Source organism: Gossypium arboreum, chromosome 12 (assembly GCF_025698485.1).
Source record: "Gossypium arboreum isolate Shixiya-1 chromosome 12, ASM2569848v2, whole genome shotgun sequence".
In the NCBI taxonomy this organism is placed as follows: domain Eukaryota; kingdom Viridiplantae; phylum Streptophyta; class Magnoliopsida; order Malvales; family Malvaceae; genus Gossypium; species Gossypium arboreum.
The window spans coordinates 6,664,789-6,685,455 of record NC_069081.1 but is presented as its reverse complement, the minus strand read 5'-3'; the positions used below and the strand labels follow the sequence as shown (position 1 = coordinate 6,685,455).

Genomic DNA, 20,667 nt, shown 5'->3' with positions numbered 1-20,667 from the left:
CATCACTAATATCTGGAATTTCCATTTTATATAATCTACCCGATCAAAACTAAATCCAATTTTTGAAATTTTACACTAGAGATCTCAAACTAGCTAATAACATAATCTTCACACTTAGTTCAACCCATTTCTCACTAACCTAACATAAATTCAATAATATTTAACTAATAATACTTTTAACAATTTCACAATCTATTTGTTGGACTGTACTTATTTAACAATTCTAGCTAAGAATTTAATCAAAATTTGAAAACAGAACTTCCCAATTCTCTAATTTATCTCACGGCATGCAAGAATGAAACAAGTGAAAATTTTCTTCTTCTTTTTTCATGCCGCAAGTGACAGATGAATAAATGACAATGTTCTTCTCATCATATTTTCTTTTTCCTTTTATTCATCATTTATAATTACCAATTAACCTTGATCATAACAAATCTAAAGGTTACAAATTAATTTAAGCCATGGGTAGTGGAATTTGATGGGCAAACACTACGTCTTCCACTAAGTTAGTTTTGGTAATGGTATTATTACTTTTCATTCCTTGATATAATTATAACGTAAGAATTTGCTTAATTCCTTGATTATTTCTTTCTTTTATTTAATGACCTATTTAGTAATTTACTAAATAATTCTATTTTCTAATACCGTGTTCGTCTCATAGATGTTTAACTAAAAAATTTTGAGTCCACATAATATTTAACCTCGAAATCAAATTTTTTATATCGATGAAAATCAAGTCATAACAGTTATAAATGATTCTAATAATTTTAAAACCTAAATTTTTACTAAAATAAAATTAAATATAATAAAAACTTAATACCTAAACACTAAGTCTAAAATAAAGATAAAATTGAATCCAATGAAAATTCCTATCTAAATTCTAAAGTAATACAATCTATTCAAACCTAAAATCTAATTAATTCTATTAAAACTTAAAATTCTAAAATCTAAAGCTAAAAATGAAATAAAGGAAAAATAAAAAATTGTAAAATTGGGATCTAATTGAACATAAAAACCAATCTAAAAAAAAGAAGAAGATCTAAAATTTATAACAAACTTAATTTAAATCTAAGGATATTAAAATCCAAAACAAATTAAATAAAAATGAAGAGACCTAAAATCTATAACAATTTCACTAATAACAAATTATCAAAATTCCAAGAATATTTTCAAAAAAGTAATAAGAAGCATGATCAAAAGAATCAAAAATAATAAAAAGTGAATCACAAAAATGATTATGCCAAAATAAAATTAATGCACTAATGAAAACAATTATTCAACCAAAAATGCATGACAAAAATTTGCAAGTAAAATTAAATTAAAATTTAACAATCAAAATAAAGAGAAATCAAATTTTATTTAATTACAAAAATATATTCCTTTTAAATGAAATTCTGAAAATTTTAAACTTAAAGTAAATAAAACCAAATTAAATTCAACCAAATATTAAAAACAAAAGGTTTGCTTTTAAAATTAAAAAATATAAAAAGCATAGGGACTCGATTAGCAATTTTCCTTGCAAAAATTCTTAATTCAATTTAAAATCTTTAAAATTCAATCCTTATTAAAATCCCTGAATGAGTTCAAAGTCCAAACTAAGGGACAAAATTAGATGGCTATAATACTATTACACTTTCAGCTTCAATATCTAAAGAAGAATGTTAAAATGTTTTGAAAGTGAAACATGCTTTCAATTCATCTCTCAATTACCAATTTAAGTATTTATTCTCTTCCAATGCTAAGTAAATGAATGCAAAAAGTTTGAAAGCAGCCCTTATACACATTAATTTTGATATCTGAATTTAATATCTGAATTTTGATTTGGTGCAACTATACACATGAAACTTCGATTATGCTTCAATCGTATACATAAAACTTTAATTTTGATTTAATTATACACATTTAAAGAAATAAATACATTAATTTATATTTATATTGGATTAAAATAACTATTTGTGTATGCATGTATAGATATAAAATAACATTACATCAATAATTGTGTTAATATAGTTCATTAGAATTTGATCAAATCAAACTTTCTTGTATAAAATTATACAAAACTAAAATTGTTGTATAAAATTACATATTAAACTAAACTTCATGTATAATTTTAAGGTTTATCTATTGAATTTTTCATATATAAAAATGAATTGAAAGGGTAGTTCGAATATTAACCTAATTTAAGATGCGGAGATAAATCTCATATTGTGCAATGTAATAAATAAACTTTTTATTTTGTGCAAGTGTGTAAATGATGTTGTTTTGATTTGATTAAATTCACAGATCATTAAAACCGTTTATTTCATGTAATAATTATATTTATACAAGGGTTAATATATATTTTGCCCCCTGAGTTTGCCCATTTATGCCTAGTTGGTACCTTATTTTTTTGGACCTAATCGATACATGAACTTATATTCTATCACATATTTTGGTACCTCCACATCAGCATTGTTAGTTTGCGTACATGACACTGATAAATAATTCGACGGTGTCATAAGTCAACCTCTCAAAATTCTAGCGTCAAACATAAATACAAAAAATAAAATTGATATTTCTAAAAAAGTAAAAATATATAAAAGTAATAAAAAAACACATCTGGAATAAATCTGGACAATTAGGTGTCCATGTTTAGATGTATTTGGACAACCATTTATTTTGGTTCATTCTTAATATGAAAAAATATTTTTATTAATCTATATATCTTTAAAGATATTTATTTTTCTTTATGTTTGAAATGTGATATTCGAGAGGCTGTTATATACCACCATTAATGAGTTATTGGTATTATGCCCTTTTTATCACCTATCATTAGAGACTTGTTATAATTTTATTTTCCAAACTTGTTATAGTTTTAATGTTAAAAAATATAATTTAATGATTTAATATTGATGAATTAGCTTCCAAACCTGTTATAATTTTGAGGTTAAAATAATGATGACATTTTAAAATAGGCCAAGTAGACTTATGTATTAATTACGCTATTAAGCTATCATAAATTCAAGCTTAAATTTAAAAATTATAAAAAAATATTTTTCTATTCTTAAAAGGGTAAAACTTTTCTTTTCTTTTTTTTTGATAAAAGGGTAAAACTTTTGATCACTTATATTGATAGCTTATATGAAGTTTAAATTTATATATACTATATTTTTATCCATAAATTATTAAACTTTTTTAGATATTTTATTAATAAAAATCAATATAAAATTTAGAATTTAATGATTTAATTGTATGTGAACTCATTATATTTTAATTAAGTAATAGAATTTCCTTTTATAAGTTTAATTCATTTAAATTTAAATTAATTAATTAAATATATATTTAACAAGTTTAGATTAATGTCGATTAAGTTAACGCAGTTGGTATTGGTATTATTGTCAATGCAAGAGGATATAAATTTAAGTACCTTAAAGCGTATTTATTTTTCTATTTAACGATTGAGAAGAGAGAAAATTATTTGATAAAATGTGAATTTTACACTAAAAATTATCTTTAATAATTTTAAGATTCACGCGTTCACATACCCATATAGATATTTTTTTATGCTTAATTCTCATAATTTTATAATCTGCACTAAAATTTTTTTTTTGAGTTGTTGGATTGGACATACTTAAACTATCATCCTCGTTCTAAATTGGTCCTTAAACTTTAAATCATTCTAATTACATACTTAAACTATTGAGATTATATTAACTAGGTCCTTTTGTTACTAAAATCGTTAATTTTACTGTTAAATGATACATTAAATCTTATGCGATATAATTTAAAATGAAAAAAAATATCGTAAAAATCTTACTCTGAAATTTTCAAAACTTTTACAAAAAATTTTATTATTCACCTTTATTTTGTTTTTAGCTTTTTACTTTTAAAATTTCCGCCACAATTTTTATTTTTGTTTAAAGCTTTCATTTTAAATTTAGGTACTCTAGTGGCAGCCTCTTACCATTAGAGAAAGGATTGTATGAAACTGTTATTCCACGTCATTCCTATTCCTTTTTAATAAGAACATAACAAATCAGATTTTTCCTCCTAATTTTTAGCATTCTTAGTTGGATTTGATTGTTTAAAATTATTATTCCACATCATCCTTATTCGTTTCCAATAAGAACATGATAAATCATATTTTTTTCTAATTTTTAGCATTTTTAGTTAAATTTAGATTTTTCAAAAGAAAAAATTGATTTGTGAAGTTTCTACTCAAAAATAATAAAGATAACAATGAAATAACAATTTCATACTATCATTTCTCTTTATTGTTACATTAAATTGATTGCAAATAAATAATTTTATCTCTTTGCGGTGGGAAAGCAGGAGGATGTACAACTTTTAATTGACACAATAAATAGATTAAATTTTAATATAAAACTGAAAGTGTTTCTTTGTATTTTACTTGGGTCTCTGTGTTTTTTACTGATATTTGAATGAATAAATAAATAATATTGCAGTTGCAATTTCATGGATATGCGTAGAGATCGGGGAATGGCTCCAGAAGAAAGATACTGATGGAGGTATCAGAAGCTTTTGGGATGAATGGAGCCTCAGGTTGATGATTATTTGCAGCGCACTGCTCCAGCTTCTTATTATCTGGTCTGGCCATGTTCGAACGAGATATATAGGGAAATATTCACACTATCTTGCAATCTTCGTGTGGTTCAATTACCTGCTATCCAACTCCATGGCCACTATTGTTCTTAGTACCCTTCTAAAGACCCATGCGGGCCTCCAACCCCGGGACGAGCTCGTTGCATTCTGGTCGCCTTTTGTTTTGTGGCATCTTGGTGGCCCCTACAACATTACAGCCTATTCTTTAGAAGACAATGCACAGTGGTTGAGATACTTTTTTGGCTTTGTGCTCCAAGCTGGAGAGGTAATTTACATCTTCAGCATTTACGGTAGTGGTGCTAGGCATCCAGCCCTCATTTTTATAGCTTGCCCCATTCTCATTGCTGGCTTCATCAAGTATAGAGAAAAGATATCGGCTCTTAGATGTGCATATGAAAATTTTGTACTCAAGTCCTACGGAAGCTGTAGTTAATAGTGGACCACAACTGATCAGGACGGGTATGATGAAGATATGTACTTCAGCAAATCCATAGACGCCAAAACTAAAGCTAAGCGCATCCTACGAACTCTCTACAGGGCATACACCACATTCTCCATTTTCAAGCCTGTCTTTTTAGACCTCCCATTCGAGCTTTCTGCGGAAATTAGTGAGGTCAAAGTATACTTAGCTGAACCAGAAGAAGAGGCCTTCAAAATGGTTGACATCGGGCTAGATTTCTTCTATGATTTACTATTCACCAAGCTCCCCATTCAATATGGCGAACTAAATTTAACCAGCTTAGCTCTTCGTATCTTCTGCCTTGGCTCTGCTGTATCTTCACTGCTTGCCTTCTTCATTACTCCAAAGCCTCATATTCCCAGGGTTGACGTTGCCATAACCTACTGCTTGCTCCGGTAAATTATTGTTTTGGACCTATGTTCATTTGTATTTCGATATTGGTCGAATTGGATGGTAAGGAAGTTACCTGGCGATGATCAATTTAATTCCCTGCTCACTGCTTTTCCTACATTAAATCGACTCCGACTGGAACATGGAATCAAAGTAATGGCACATCATGATCTAATAAATTATTATGTTCAGTAGTCACGCAAAAGCTGGTTCAGTCGTTGGATTATACAAGTTTTTGACACCAACCACCTCATCCAGAAGTTTGGATACACCACTTGGAGGCCAGTCGACCTTGATTTGAAGAAATTCATATACTCTAGTGTAAAAGCAAAGCAGTCCAAGTTGGAAGTCAAAAGTTTCTCGGGTTTGTTAGAGGAGCTCATTCAAGCTCGTCGAGGTGATGATGAAATTGAGGATTTGTGGACTATAGACGCAACCGATTTCACTAGCCAAATCTTTGTTTTGCACATTGCTACTATTAGAATATACCTATCCCTTGCCCATACCTTGCCCACACCTTTCCCATACCTACCCATACCTTGGAAAGGTCAAAGTTATGGGCACCAAATATTTATTTAGTGTTGAGCATGGAATAATAGCAATTTTTGGTCCCTAAGTGAATAGGGACTTTGCAAGGTGGCCCTTGAACCTTAACTATAAATAGGCCTAACCTTTGCTCATTCTAATCATCCCACATTTGACATTCTCTACTTAAGGCATTGTTCTCTCTCCCTATTTGTAAAGTTTCACTTGTGTTTTGGAGTGAAATATATTTGGTAGTGCCCGAGGACGTAAGTAAGATTTGCTGAACCTCGTTAAAATTCTGGTGTTCTTTACTATTTATTGTTCATATTTTGTGAGTGTAATTGTAGTGATTTATTGTGCTATTAAATTACGATAGAGGGATATTCTGGCTAAGAAAGACTTGGTACTTAAGTGATCCTCGTGATCCACCTCTCTTTCCTGGGAATTGAACTTAATGTGATTTTTTAGTCTAATAATTGTACTCTTTCACACGCTTCCTCAAAACAATTGGTATCAGAGCCAGATTCGTTCTTGGGGAATACGACCGTTTACGGTATTATTCACGTATATAGTACTATTCACGTATATGGCACTATTCACATATACGGTACTATTCACGTATACAGTAGTTGGGATTGAGGAGAAAAATGGCAGCAGCATCGTCATCAGCAAGGACTACTGTGACAAATGCAAAATTTGAAGTAGAGAAATTTGACGGTACCAATAATTTTGGTATGTGGCAATGTGAGATCCTGGATGTCTTATGTCAGCAAGAGCTAGATATAGCCCTTGAAGAAAAACCTGATAAGATGGATGACAAGGAGTGGGCCAAGATCAATAGACAGGCGTGTGGTACAATCCGTCTATGTTTGGCCAAAGAGCAGAAGTACTCTGTCATGAGGGAGACATCAGCAAAGAAGCTATGGGATACACTGGAAGAAAAGTTTCTAACAAAAAGTCTTGAAAATAGGCTTTATATAAAAAAGAAACTTTATCGATCCACGTATGCACCCGGTATGTCGATGAATGACCATGTGAACTCATTCAATAAAATTTTAGCAGACTTACTAAATTTGGATGAGAAATTTGAAGATGAAGACAAGGCATTATTGTTGTTGAATTCCCTTCCTGATGAATATGATCATCTTACCACCACATTGCTTCATGGGAAGGACACGATCACATTTGATGCAGTCTGTAGTGCGTTGTATAGATCTAAGACTCGAAAGAAAGATAAAAGAGATCACAGAGATACAACTGCAGAAGTCTTAACAGTAAGAAGTCGTTCACACAACAACAAATTTGGTAGAAGAGGAAAGTCCAAAGGGAGACCTGCCAAAGATGAATGTGCCTTTTGTCGTGAAAAAGGGCATTGGAAAAAGAATTGTTCTGAGCTACAAAAGGGCAAGGCTATTTCTTATGCATGTGTAGCGGAGCATGATGAGGAGTCAGACTTTAGCTTGGTTGGCATGGCAATGGCATGTCAAGCGGATGAGTGGATTTTGGATTCAGGATGTACTTACCATATGTGTCCTAATAAGGACTGGTTTTCTAGTCTTAAAGAGCTAGAAGGTGGAATCGTTCTTATGGGCAATGATAGTGCTTGTAAGACAATGGGAGTGGGTACAATCCAATTGAAGAATCACGATGGATCAATCCAAGTCTTGACAGATGTTCACTACGTACCTAGCCTGAAGAAAAATCTCATCTCATTAGGGGCCCTAGAATCTAAAAGGCTCACAATCACTTTGAGAGATGGATTACTAAAAGTAGTAGCTGGGCAATTGACGGTGATGAAAGGCACAAGAAGAAATAACTTGTACTTTTTAAATGGAAGTACAGTTATTGGATCAACATCAATAGTTTCTACAAAAGATGTAGATTCAGAGGCTACTAGATTATGGCATATGCGATTGGGACATGCTGGTGAAAAAGCTTTGCAGACATTGGCGAAGCAAGGCTTGTTGAAAGGTGCAAATTCCTACAAAATGGAATTCTGTGAACATTGTGTTCTGGGCAAGCAGAATAGGGTAAAATTTGGTCCAGCAATTCACAATACGAAAGGAATTCTAGACTACGTTCACAGTGATGTGTGGGGACCTACCAAAGTGGCTTCTTTGGGAGGTATGCACTATTTTGTTACTTTTGTTGATAATTATTCAAGAAAAGTATGGGTGTATCTAATGAAAAGAAAAAGTGAAGTTTTGGATGCATTTCTGAAATGGAAGAAGATGGTGGAGACTCGACCGGTCGAAAGGTCAAACGACTTGATCGATAATGGTCTTGAGTACAAAACGATCTATTTTACAAGTATGCCAAGATGAGGGCATTGTGTGACACTTCACTGTTCGGGATACACCACAACAGAATAGGGTGGCAGAACGCATGAATCGAACTATACTGGAGAAAGTTCGATGTATGTTGTCCAATACCGGATTGGGCAAGGAATTTTGGGCTGAGGCAGTTACATATGCGTGCCATCTAATTAACCGTTTGCCATCAGCTGCAATAAATGGAAAAACTCCTATGGAGATGTGGACTGGTAAATCACATCGATTATGATTCTTTACATGTATTTGGTTCCACTGCATATTATCATGTAAAAGAATCTAAGTTAGACCCAAGAGCAAAGAAAGTATTATTCTTGGGTATAACTGATAGAGTAAAAGGATACCGTCTCTGGTGTCCTGATACAAGGAAGATTGTTTTCAGTAGAGATGTGACTTTTGATGAATCAACCATGTTGAAGTACAAGGATTCACAAAAGGATGATAAAACCAGTAGTACTTTGCAGCAGGTGGAGCTTGAAAAGGTTAACGATGATCCAGCTAATATTGAAGGGACAAATGATGAAGAGGTTCCTACCCAAGAACCTCTACAGCAACAAGATTCAATTGCATATAGGAGGCCAAGAAGAGAGATTCGTAAGCCTGCTCGCTTTGATGATATAGTGGTCTATGCACTTCCAATTGCAGATGATGATGTTCCTTCTACTTACACAGAAGCAATAAGTAACCCTGATAGTGTAAAGTGGAAGCAAGCAATGAATGAAGAAATGTAGTCTCTTCATAAAAATAGGACCTGGGAGTTGGTGACACTACCCAAGGGAAAGAAGGCAATTGGATGCAAATGGGTATATGCAAAGAAGGAAGAATTTTCTGGTAAAAATAAAATTCGATACAAGGCTAGATTGGTAGCAAAGGGTTACGCTCAGAAAGAAGGAATAAACTACAATGAAGTGTTTTCTCTAGTTGTGAAGCATTCGTCTATTCGGATTTTGCTAGCCTTGGTTGCGCAATATGATCTTGAACTAGTTCAGCTTGATGTGAAGATCGCGTTTTTACACGGTAATTTGGAAGAGGAAATCTATATGACTCAGCCAGGTGGATTCAAGGTTGCTGGAAAAGAAAATTGGGTTTGTAAACTGACAAAGTCGCTTTATGGATTGAAGCAATCTCCGAGGCAGTGGTACAAGCGATTTGATCAGTTCATGAAAGGGCAAAGGTACATAAGAAGTAAATTTGATCATTGCGTGTATTTTCAGAAGCTACAAGAAGGAACTTTCATATACTTGCTCTTATATGTTGATGATATGCTAATAGCATCTAAGAGCAAAATTGAGATTGAAAGATTGAAGACTCAACTCAATCTCGAGTTTGAGATAAAAGACCTAGGAGAAGCTAAAAAGATTCTCGGCATGGAAATATGGAGAGATAGAGCTCATGATAGAGTTAGCTTGTCTTAGAAGCGAGATTTGAAGAAGGTACTACAGTTAGTTTGGCATGAACGAAGCGGACAAAACACTGTAAGTACCCGTTGGCTTCTCATTTCAAGCTTTCGCACAACTATCTCCTTCGACGAATACGGAACGAAAATACATGTTGCAAGTTCCGTATTCTAATGCAGTGGGTAGCTTGATGTATGCAATGGTGTGTACAAGACCCGACATTTCACAGGCAGTTAGTATAGTGAGCAGGTATATGCATAATCCTAGAAAAGGACATTGGCAAGTTGTGAAATGGATTCTACGGTATATTCAGAAGACCGTGGATGTTGGATTACTATTCAAGCAGGATAATACACTTGGTAAATGTGTTATTGGGTACGTTGATTCTGATTATGCCGGTGATTTGGACAAGCGAAGATCAACCACCGGTTATGTGTTTACACTTACTGGAGGACAAAATAAGTTGGAAGTCTACATTAAAGTCTACAGTTGTGTTGTCAACCACAGAAGCCGAGTACATGGCTATAACAGAGGCTGTAAAGGAGGCTATTTGGTTACAAGGTATGGCTAAAACCTTGGGGTTGGTTCAGGAGCATATTAACGTGTATTGTGATAGTCAAAGTGCTATTCATTTAGCAAAGAATCAAGTCTATCATGCACGTACAAAGCATATCGACGTACGATTCCATTTTGTGTGGGAAATTATTGAAGAGGGGAAAATTTATCTTCAGAAGATCAAGACTGCAGATAATCCCGCAGATATGATGACCAAGGTAGTAACAGCAACCAAGTTCGAACATTGTTTGAACTTAATCAATATCCTGCAAGTTTAACAGTTGAAGAAGGCACTATCAAGTATTGTTGTCAAAGGCAGAAAGAATTGTGTGAAGATAAGATTATCCTAATCAAATCTTCAAGGTGGAGATTATTAGAATATACCCATCCCTTGCCCATACTTGCCCATACCTTTCCCATACCTACCCATACCTTGGAAAGGTCAAAGTTATGGGCACCAAATATTTATTTAGTGTTGGGCATGGAATAATAGCAATTTTTGGTCCCTAAGTAATAAGGACTTTGCAAGGTGGCCCTTGAACCTCAACTATAAATAGGCCTAACCTTTGCTCATTCTAATCATCCCACATTTGCCATTCTCTACTTAAGGCATTGTTCTCTCTCCCTATTTGTAAAGTTTCACTTGTGTTTTGGAGTGAAATATATTTGGTAGTGCCCGAGGACGTAAGCAAGATTTCTTTGAACCTCGTTAAAATTTCGTGTTCTTTACTATTTATTGTTCATATTTTGTGAGTGTGATTGTAGTGATTTATTGTGCTATTAAATTACGATAGAGGGATATTCTGGCTAGGAAAGACTTGGTACTTAAGTGATCCTCGTGATCCACCTCTCTTTCCTGGGAATTGAACTTAGTGTGATTTTTTAGTCCAATAATTTTAATCTTTCACACGCTTCCGCACAACAGCTACTGATCTTGTTTCCTATGATGATTTGAATAGTTTTCAAATCCAAAGTCTCGGTTCGTCTTGTGAAATTGGTAAAGCTTTTATCTGATTACATGATGTACCTTTTACTTGTGCGTCAATTAATGCTGCCTAAAAGGTATAATGACATCACAAACGAACTGACCTCAAGGCAAGCCAACACTTTCTATCCCCTTGAAATGAGATCAAACGCATAATGGAGGAAAGGAAGCAATTCATCCCGACTTTACTTTCAGGCCAAGCCTTTCGATCAATGGCCATCTACGGCATGAAAGCTTGTAGCAGGAGTGAGAAAATACTATACTAGGGGCTCTTCTCCATGAGGCGATTGCAAGATTTGGTACTAAATAAAAGGTGGGATCATGATGAGAAATGGGGACTGATCAATCAAGTGTGGATGGAGATGATGATTCAGGCTGCTAGCCAACGTCTATGGAAGGAACATACTCAACAGTTAAGGCACGGTGGCGAGCTACTTACTCATAAGAAGCATTTTCGCTTAAGTACCCAAATCCAGCAAGTGAACATAAATGGTGAATTCTCGACATCATACCCGTAAGAATTCAGAAGACGCGATTAACCTTTAAGGGGACCTCTAGCCACCGTTGATTAGGAAAACAACATTACTCCATTAATTCTTTCTCACATTTAATATTTGTCTTTTTAGTCTATATCATTTTCTTTGTTACTTTTCTTTGATTGTTAACATGTAATTTATAGACATTAATAAGTAATTTCTTATCATATTCCCTTTTAAATTGTGTGTCTCATAATATATTAATTTGAACGGAATTGAAAGGCTTATTCAAGCTCGAAAAACGTCGTGAAGATATATGAATTTGGCCGGTACAAAAGTTGTCTAAGAATTTACAAAAATTATATTTTATTTAATTAATCATACTTTTTTATTTTCTCCATTATATTATTTTTGTCCCATAGATAAACATTATTAAGTTAAGACCAAAAGATACACATACTTAACATAGCCACCCTAGTTCTATTTTGTTCTTGTGTTTTATTTTCTTTATGAATTCCTAAACTCCTTTTCTAGTAAAAGAATTATCGAAGTTTGATTCAATAAATTTACTGAGACTTAATTTGTGCTTAATTCTTCTTTATTATTTGGTATTTGTGTATTTTCTTCTTGAATTACAATATTTTAGGTTTGTTAAATATTCAGCAAGTATTTGATAATTTAAAATGATTGCCTTGTCAATTAGAATAATTAAATCTATAATTGTTTAATTCATTTTAATAATTTTGACGAATTGCATACTTGTGTATGTGTGATCTAGCTTAAAAAAAACCCCACTGAGGTGAGTTTGTTGGTTAAAATTAAGATTCTCTCATTCGTAATGCTACTCGTAAGTAAAATCTTAAGCGCTAAGTTACAAAGTTATTTATTGGTTGGGGAAGTAATTTCAAACAAGCTATCTCTCGGTTACTAAACATATGAGGAGAGATTGGTTGTCCGATGATGAATCAACAATTAGAATTCATTAATTTATTAAAGACATTAAAGTTATCATTGCGTTGATAATCGAATATATGAATCAAATGGAGATTTCAACTTTGGCTAAAGTTTTTCCTCATTGGTTTCTCTTGATACTTTTAATTACTAATTTCTTCCTTTAGATTAATTTGAATTTAGTTTTATTTTATTTTATAAACCCCCTTGATTTATTTTACTTGTTTTTTTCTTAACAATAAAGTCATTACCAATCTCTACGAATACAATCCTATTTGCTGCTATTTATTAATTTATATTTTAAAATAGATTATTATTTTTATAGGTCTTGATAGCCTTGTTGAAAAGTTCACAGAGATAAGTGAACAGACACAATGAATGGAAAGATGCAATATTAAACCAAAAGCAATGAAGCTGCTCACCAAGAGATACAAATGTTCAAAATATACAACTGTTCATCAAGAGACAAAATTATTGTTTAATTTGAGCATCAATTTATCATTCATCACTCAACAATTTTGAGCATATTATATAGAATATAAACTCATAATTTATTATTCAAACCTTCAATTTTATCAATAAAATAATATGCCTCAAAGTTCCAAAATATTCATTATTTTCCAACAATCCTCTACATGAATGAAATTGATGGATCAATGAGACTCAAAGACTCAAAGAGGGATAGATTCTATGTTTGATATTTGCATAAGATAGGTAGGCATCAACCCTTGAACCTCCCTTGTGAAAGTATATTTACTTTACTAGCTAACCAGTAGACGCGCGATGTTCTTGAACTGTTCTGTCGTTTGTGTAAACGATGTTATACCTCACACAAATACCTCCCTTGAAAGATTTTGGTTCTCATGGGTATGTTCATATGATTGTGAGCGTCCTCCTGGTTTTACAAGAGCTTAGAGAACTATGCCCCAATAGTCTCCTTGAAGCGACCCCACTTCACTCTCACACAAGTGACTTATGTTGTTTGTTTCACTACAACATACAATGATCATTAAAAGCATTGCTTAACATTTTCCACATTTTAATCGATGTTTTTATTTTAGAATGGACTTGGGATAAGAACCCCACAATGACCTTACAAGGTCTATGCAAGTAGGTTGTACCTAGATCTTGGGATCTCCAGTCAACTAGGTTGGGTTTTCTTTCACAGAGCACCTTAAATATTCATGAGTTTTAGTCTTATTCCTTTCAATGTTTTATCAACTTGATCTCGGTTTAACCCTTTAGTTAGCGGATCCACAATGTTATCTTTTGATCTTACAAAATCAATAGAGATAACTCCAATTGAGATCAGTTGAGAAATGAAATTGAACATCTTTTGACCTTTTAAAAGAAAGAGTCGGTAAAGATTTGGTCGTACTTCGTTTATCAGAATCTCGAATCTTGAATCTAGCTTGCTCTTTCTCGTTACATGTATCTTCCATTTTCTAAGCCCACTCAAATAGAACAACAAACTCTTTTAATTCTAGGGCTCTCACTAACATATGTATCTCCTCATTTAGTCCCCACTCAAAACGGGTACACATTTCAACTTCTGTAAGCATAAGCTCTATAGTATGCTTATTGAGACGAATGACTTCTCGTTCATATTCAACCACGGGTATGTCTCCCTGTTTTAGTTTCATAAACTCTCTATTTTTCTTCTCAAGATACAATCGGTTGACATACTTCTTTTTTTAAATTGGTTTGGAAGAAATCCCAATTTACGTGATCATTTAGAACAATAGATTTCAAACAGAGATACAACACATTTCAAACAATACACGACTCTCGCAGGATTATCATCTTTCTTGCCTCTAAATTCTTCTACCCCACATTTACAAATTTTATCAATTTGAGGTCAGTTGATAGTTACCAAATTAGGACCCTGAGGACGAAGGGGTGCCACATAAAGCACAATCAAGGAAGAGGGTGCATTTAGGGTTTGGAGCTAAAGGGGTAGCTCTCATGAATTGGGTGAATTAACCAATGGTTCATCATCTGGAAAAAAACAGATCTTGCCTTGTTACATGGCCCTTGCGGAATGGGCAAAATTTGGGCAACTCTCTAATTGGAAGCAATAACATTACTACCAACTTCATCAGACACGATTCGAGTTGATTCAACCGACATGGTTTATCTATATGAAAAAACAGAGTCAATTCGAATCAGAAGGCATCACACTATCACAGATTATTGTGCATGTATTTTTAAACTCAACACGCACTACGATTCAATCCTAGAATAGAATAAATTGTAGATCTGATACCACTAAATCTATCACCCATCACCTGACCCAATCGTCGGGTCTGAGCTATAGGAAGCTACAAACATTGCTGAAACAACTACAATTAGATTCATAACAAATTATCAATTTCACATGCATTCAAACATCCATCATGGTTACATTAAAATTATAGATCATTTTCAAGTCTTAACCGAGCTTACAAAAGCTCTTTTGTTGACCTGAGCACGAAATAGGACCAAATTGTAAAGTTGTAAAACTTTAGAGTTAACTTTGTGATGTCATCAATTCCACATTGGGACATCGCCAAAATAGTATGTCACGCACAACGTCAAGTCACTCAATGTCACAACGTCACTTATTGTCGGCCAACGTTGTGACAAGGAAAGATGCTCGTCAGGACAAAGACTTTATATTTGGAAAAGAATCAGTCAATTAGTACCTATTTCAAAGCTCTTAACCAACCTATTCAATATACTCAACAAATCATCATTTTTACTTGAATGAAACCAGACTAAAAACATACTAAAACAAACCATTTAACCATTTCCATTCAATCAATTCAATATAAGTTCAATTTAACACAAAACATATCAATTTAACTCATTCAGTTATAAACCATCCATCCAACCAACTAGCCATTCAAATACCAAATTTTATCTATGATATTCCATGTTCAAACTTGCTATTTTAATTGTCGTACATAACTCAAATACATTTACCAAAACATACCATTTCAACTAAACATTAACATTGCCAAAATCATGCATTAGGTAGGTTTCAAGCTATGTCCAACATTTAAAGTTAACATATACAAAACACTTATGTAGATGCCACAATTCCAAACTTAAAATGACCGGAAAGGTAGCAATTCAAAAACAAGATAGTGTGAGCTTCAAGGCAATCTGCTTGACATGTTCCACAAGATGATGATCTACAAGGGAAATGGAAAACAAACGAGGCAAGCATATAAAATACTTAGTAAGTTCATATGAAATTTACTTAACTTGTCTTAACAATTCAACAAGCTGAACATTTAAACACATTGGCAATCAATATGGAATTCTTTGGCATACATTGAAATAACTAATGCATAACATCATGTACAACCAATAGGTTTATCAATTTTCATGTCAAGAACTTGTAACAAGGATCATATGCAACAACTCAATTTAGAAGCATGTACAATTCAATTCATAACCAAACCATTTCAATATTTTTGTTTACATTAGGTTAAAGATTCACCGAGGGAACCATAGTAAACTGAACTCAGATACATGAGACTATTTTGCTCACACATGCTGACAGAGATTAGGGCTGCTTACACAAGCTGATATTATAATGGATTTGCCCACACAAGCTGACATCGTATCGAAGTTACAGTCCAAGATAAACCAATGATACATATAAACCAATAATCTGCAACCAATGCTAGATCTCGTATCATTATGTAAATCCCTGATTGATTTCATATTTAACCCTAATGGCATACCATCCATATCCTAGTCTTTAACTAAGTTCACCCAAGCACTGTTATCGTAATCGTATCATTTCAAACCATGTATCAGTTTACATGTTTCACACAAGTCTTATAAACATTCAATATCCATTTTGGTACCTTGTACCTATTCATAATAACCATAATTTTCATACTTTACAATTCAATCCAATTAATGCCTAACTCACCAATTTCATAATGATCTAATCTTATAAACAAAATAAAAACAATTTAACATAGCATTAAACAAAATTGTAAGTTCCATATGAACTTAACTGGAAAAAATAACAACTAGGATGAAACTTCAAGGACTATTTAACAATTTTGACTTTTCCCCGATTATCCCCGATTTGGCCCCCCTAATCTATAAAATTGTTGGTTCATTTTATCAACACCAAATATTTTATATTATTCCATGATATGCATGTACCTATTTAATTTTATTTTGAATGCCCCTTAAGTTTTGCATTTTATTCAATTTAGCCCCTAAAACCAAAATAGCTATAACTTTCAATTTTGAGCTTTAGTTTTAAATCGGTCACAATCACATCTTTTTAGGACCCTCTACTATCTATTACTACATATTTTCACATCAATTATACAATTTATACACTTTAACCCTTTTGAACAAAACTAACAATTAAACTTTACTATCTAATCTTTTTTTCATATCTAAGCTTACAGTCTATCAATTTAACACCAATTTCTTCAAGAAATCATCAATGGAAGCTTTTGAAAACTTTAATAGTATTTAAATTGGCACATGGGCTAGCCAAATCAAGCTCCCATGACTTAAAAAACATAAAGAAGATGACTTAAAATCACATACCAATCAAAGGTCGACTGTCTTGAGCTTCAACACGGTTTTTCTTTAGGTTTTGCTAAGTACTTCAATGGAAGAAGAATGAAAAGATGACAAAAATCCACTTATTCATCTATCTATACATAGGTTTAACTTTAATAAATTTATTAATCTTTAATTAATCTAATCAATCTTTAATTCACTTATCTTAATCTCAATTAACCAAATTTGGTGGATGATAACACCGTCCTCCACTAATTGATATGGCAAAATGGTTTAATTATCATTTTAAACCCTTAGTTGATTAAAAATCTATAGTGATAAGACTTTTACAATTTAATCCTTGTACCTTAATTAACTATCAATTCAAAAAAATTATTAGACCAAACTTTAATATACTTCTATTCTAGCCTCGTAAATATTTATTTTATATTTACAAACTTGGTTTATGAGAATGGGATTCCGAAACCACCTTTTTTGGCATTACTAAAAATCAAATTGTTACACAAACAATTTTTCAAAATAGAAATTATTTTGAACAGCGGTTGTTTTGAACATAATTGTTCTTGAGACAGAGTTATTCTAAAAAGAGTTGTTTCAAATATTAGTTGCTTTCAACAGGAATTATTCTTAAATGACAGTTACATGAATGACAACTTTTCTAATCTAAAGTCATGCTTTAAATTAGCTATTCTCAAATAATGATTATTCTAAATAACAATTATATTAAACTTGCGGACAAATTATTAAGGGACACTAATTCTAAAGTAAAGTGTAATTTAGTTTACCCATTACTATAACATAACATTATTTATTCATGAAAAGAGATTAAATATTAATAATCAAAAAGACAAAACAAGCACCTCGTTACTCGGCTTGGCTGAATGGGCTAGTACTAAAATAGCCATAATAACGTGACACTCTGCAACTCCCGTAAGGGCAGAGACCTCCTCGGTTCTTAAACTACTTCAAAACACATGTTGCATTTTGAGAGTCGAGATCCTAGGTTCTAGTGTTTTATTTTACTCATTAAGCTGCTGCTTTTTTGTTCTTTTTTTTTTATGAAAACTCGTTACGCATTTCAACTCAAGTAAGATGTTACTACAGTACAGGAAGGAGGCCAATATTAAAGATTTGGAGGTGATTATTCTAAGACTCACTTCTGACCTTAAACACCGACCACATCGGATACCAAGCGGCATCTCTTGATTAGTGCGGACCGTCCACACCGACCACCTCGATTAAAGCTTCCTTCGACAGCCGATAATTGTAACCCATGTTACCTCAAATTTAAGCGTGGGTTTTCCTTTGGTTTTCAGTACTTTCGCCTATAAATATCACTTCATCTTTGTCAACGTAAAACAACCAAGTTTTAGTGTTAACATTCAGCGACTGAAGTGTTCATTCCAAGCACGTATATTACTGGTTTCACTCTACGTACTAACTGAATCCAACGACATGGAAGGTCATCAAGGTGAGGGAGATCACAACAAGGCAGCGACGGAGACAACGGATCGTGGTATGTTCGATTTCATGAAAAAGAAAGATGAGGAGCAAGACAATGAGAAGAAGGAAGAGAAGCCAACTCTCATGGGAAAACTCCATCGTTCAAATAGCAGCTCCAGCTCAGTAAGCTTCTCTAGGCAGAGTCAATTAGTTCATATATACAACTCACTGAACATTTCAATTTTTTGCCAAGTAGAAGCTTAATTTATTATCCAGATTATAATGGCATTTCGTTTTCTTTTTCTTGTTTGTTGCAGTCTAGTGATGAAGAAGAGATAGGAGAAGATGGTGAGAAAAAGAAGAAGAAGAAGAAGAAAGGATTGAAGGAAAAAATCAAAGAAAAGATTGGTGGTGACAAAGAAGCAACAGAGCATAAAGAGGCATCGATCCCACCCGAGAATGCAGAGGAAAAGAAAGGGATTCTAGATAAGATAAAAGAAAAACTCCCTGGTCAGCATAAGAAAGCCGAAGACGATGGTGCCTATGATGGGCATCCTACCGAAGGTGAGCCAAAGGAGAAAGGATTCTTGGAGAAGATCAAGGAAAAGATTCCAGGGTGCCATGGAAACAAGCCTGAAGAAGATCATAAGGCTACCAAAAATTGAAGACTTAGACAAATAAGCTGTATCATGGATATATGCAATAGTGCTTGCATGTTTGAATGTGTTTATGAGCTACCTGCAATTGTTTCTTATGCTTTGGGAGTGTTTATTTTGCTGCATTATTAGTCATTTGATGTTTCCTTAAGTTGTAGCGTTCACTGCTGTCATTGTACTTCTCTTGGAAGACAGACACGTCATGTTTTTCTTGCATGAATTGAATAAAATACGGATTAGGGAAGTTGACCAATTATCAGATTTAGTTAAGATAATTTTATTTCTTTAATAAAAATAAAATAAAAGGGTTTAAATTTAAAACAAAGCAAAAGGAGATTATAAAATAAAAGATAAATTTAAAACAAATCAACAACAAAAAACTCTAGTTAAAAGTAAAATTTTTATTTTATTCATAAATTTGATCATCGATGCAAAGATAACTTTAATGTCTTTAATAAATTAGTTCTAGTTACTAACTCAAAGTTAGGCAACCAATTTCTTCTTACTTATTCGTTAACCAAGGGGCAACTCTTTTGAAATTATTTCCCTAACTCATAAATAACTTTATACTTCGACGCCCAAGATTTAACTTACCAACAGTATTAAGAACGAGATAGACCTAATTCTCCTCAATGGGGTTCATTTAAGTTAGATTACATCTATACCACATAAACATAAACTAAAATATACACCAGTAATGCAGCTTGTCACTAGTATTAGAATGAATTAAATAATTACAGGTTTAATTATTCTAATTGACAAGGCAACCATTATAAGCTATCAAATATCGGTTGAACATTCAATAAATCTAAGCAGTTGCAGTTGAAATAGAAGATTGGAAACACGAAAATATATACATTTTTTATGCTTTTTTTTATCTTAAATTCATATAGTTTCGGTAAAATTCTTGTCAAAATATATAGTAAGTATAAAATAATTAAATTGCACTCAAATAATGAACATGTTGAATTTTATTATTTTATATCAAATTTTGATTAATTTTGATTATTTTCGATAAATTTGCACAAAAGGCGAAAAATGACTCGACAGACACTGCTAGAAGCGCAAAACCGAGAAGTAATTTTGAAGCAGCGATTTAATTTTTTAGCCTAAGATGGTCCAAATAATATCTATTAATTCATAATTTAATTAATTTTAATTTTAATCTAATTTAATTTAGGTTAAATATTATTATTAATTAATTATGAAAAGGAGCTCAATTGAGTTGAACCGAGAAAATCGATCCAACCGAGCACTGGGCAACCCAAAACCGTCCCACATGCTAACCCAATCAGCTTGTTTGTCTGATTATTTGGCATGTAAAATGGCCCTTGAAGACTCCTTCAATTTGC

The 20,667-nt window shown here is 32.7% G+C and overlaps 1 protein-coding gene across 1 annotated transcript; it reads left to right on the top strand.

Moving 5' to 3' along the window:
- Nucleotides 1-18,544: 18,544 nt before the first annotated feature.
- On the top strand, nucleotides 18,545-19,559 carry LOC108478604 (phosphoprotein ECPP44-like). Its single transcript, XM_017781070.2, has 2 exons — nucleotides 18,545-18,842; nucleotides 18,977-19,559. The coding sequence occupies exons 1-2, from the start codon at nucleotides 18,672-18,674 to the stop codon at nucleotides 19,322-19,324; spliced, it is 519 nt and encodes a 172-aa protein (XP_017636559.1). The 5' UTR covers nucleotides 18,545-18,671; the 3' UTR covers nucleotides 19,325-19,559.
- Nucleotides 19,560-20,667: the final 1,108 nt, after the last annotated feature.

What these genes read in the sequence shown, in the direction of transcription:
- LOC108478604 (XM_017781070.2), top strand. Translation starts at nt 18,672, where the DNA reads ATGGAAGGTCATCAAGGTGAGGGAGATCACAACAAGGCAGCGACGGAG. An exon ending in CAAATAGCAGCTCCAGCTCA is followed by an intron (nt 18,843 to 18,976) that starts GTAAGCTTCTCT and finishes TGTTTGTTGCAG; the next exon opens with TCTAGTGATGAAGAAGAGAT.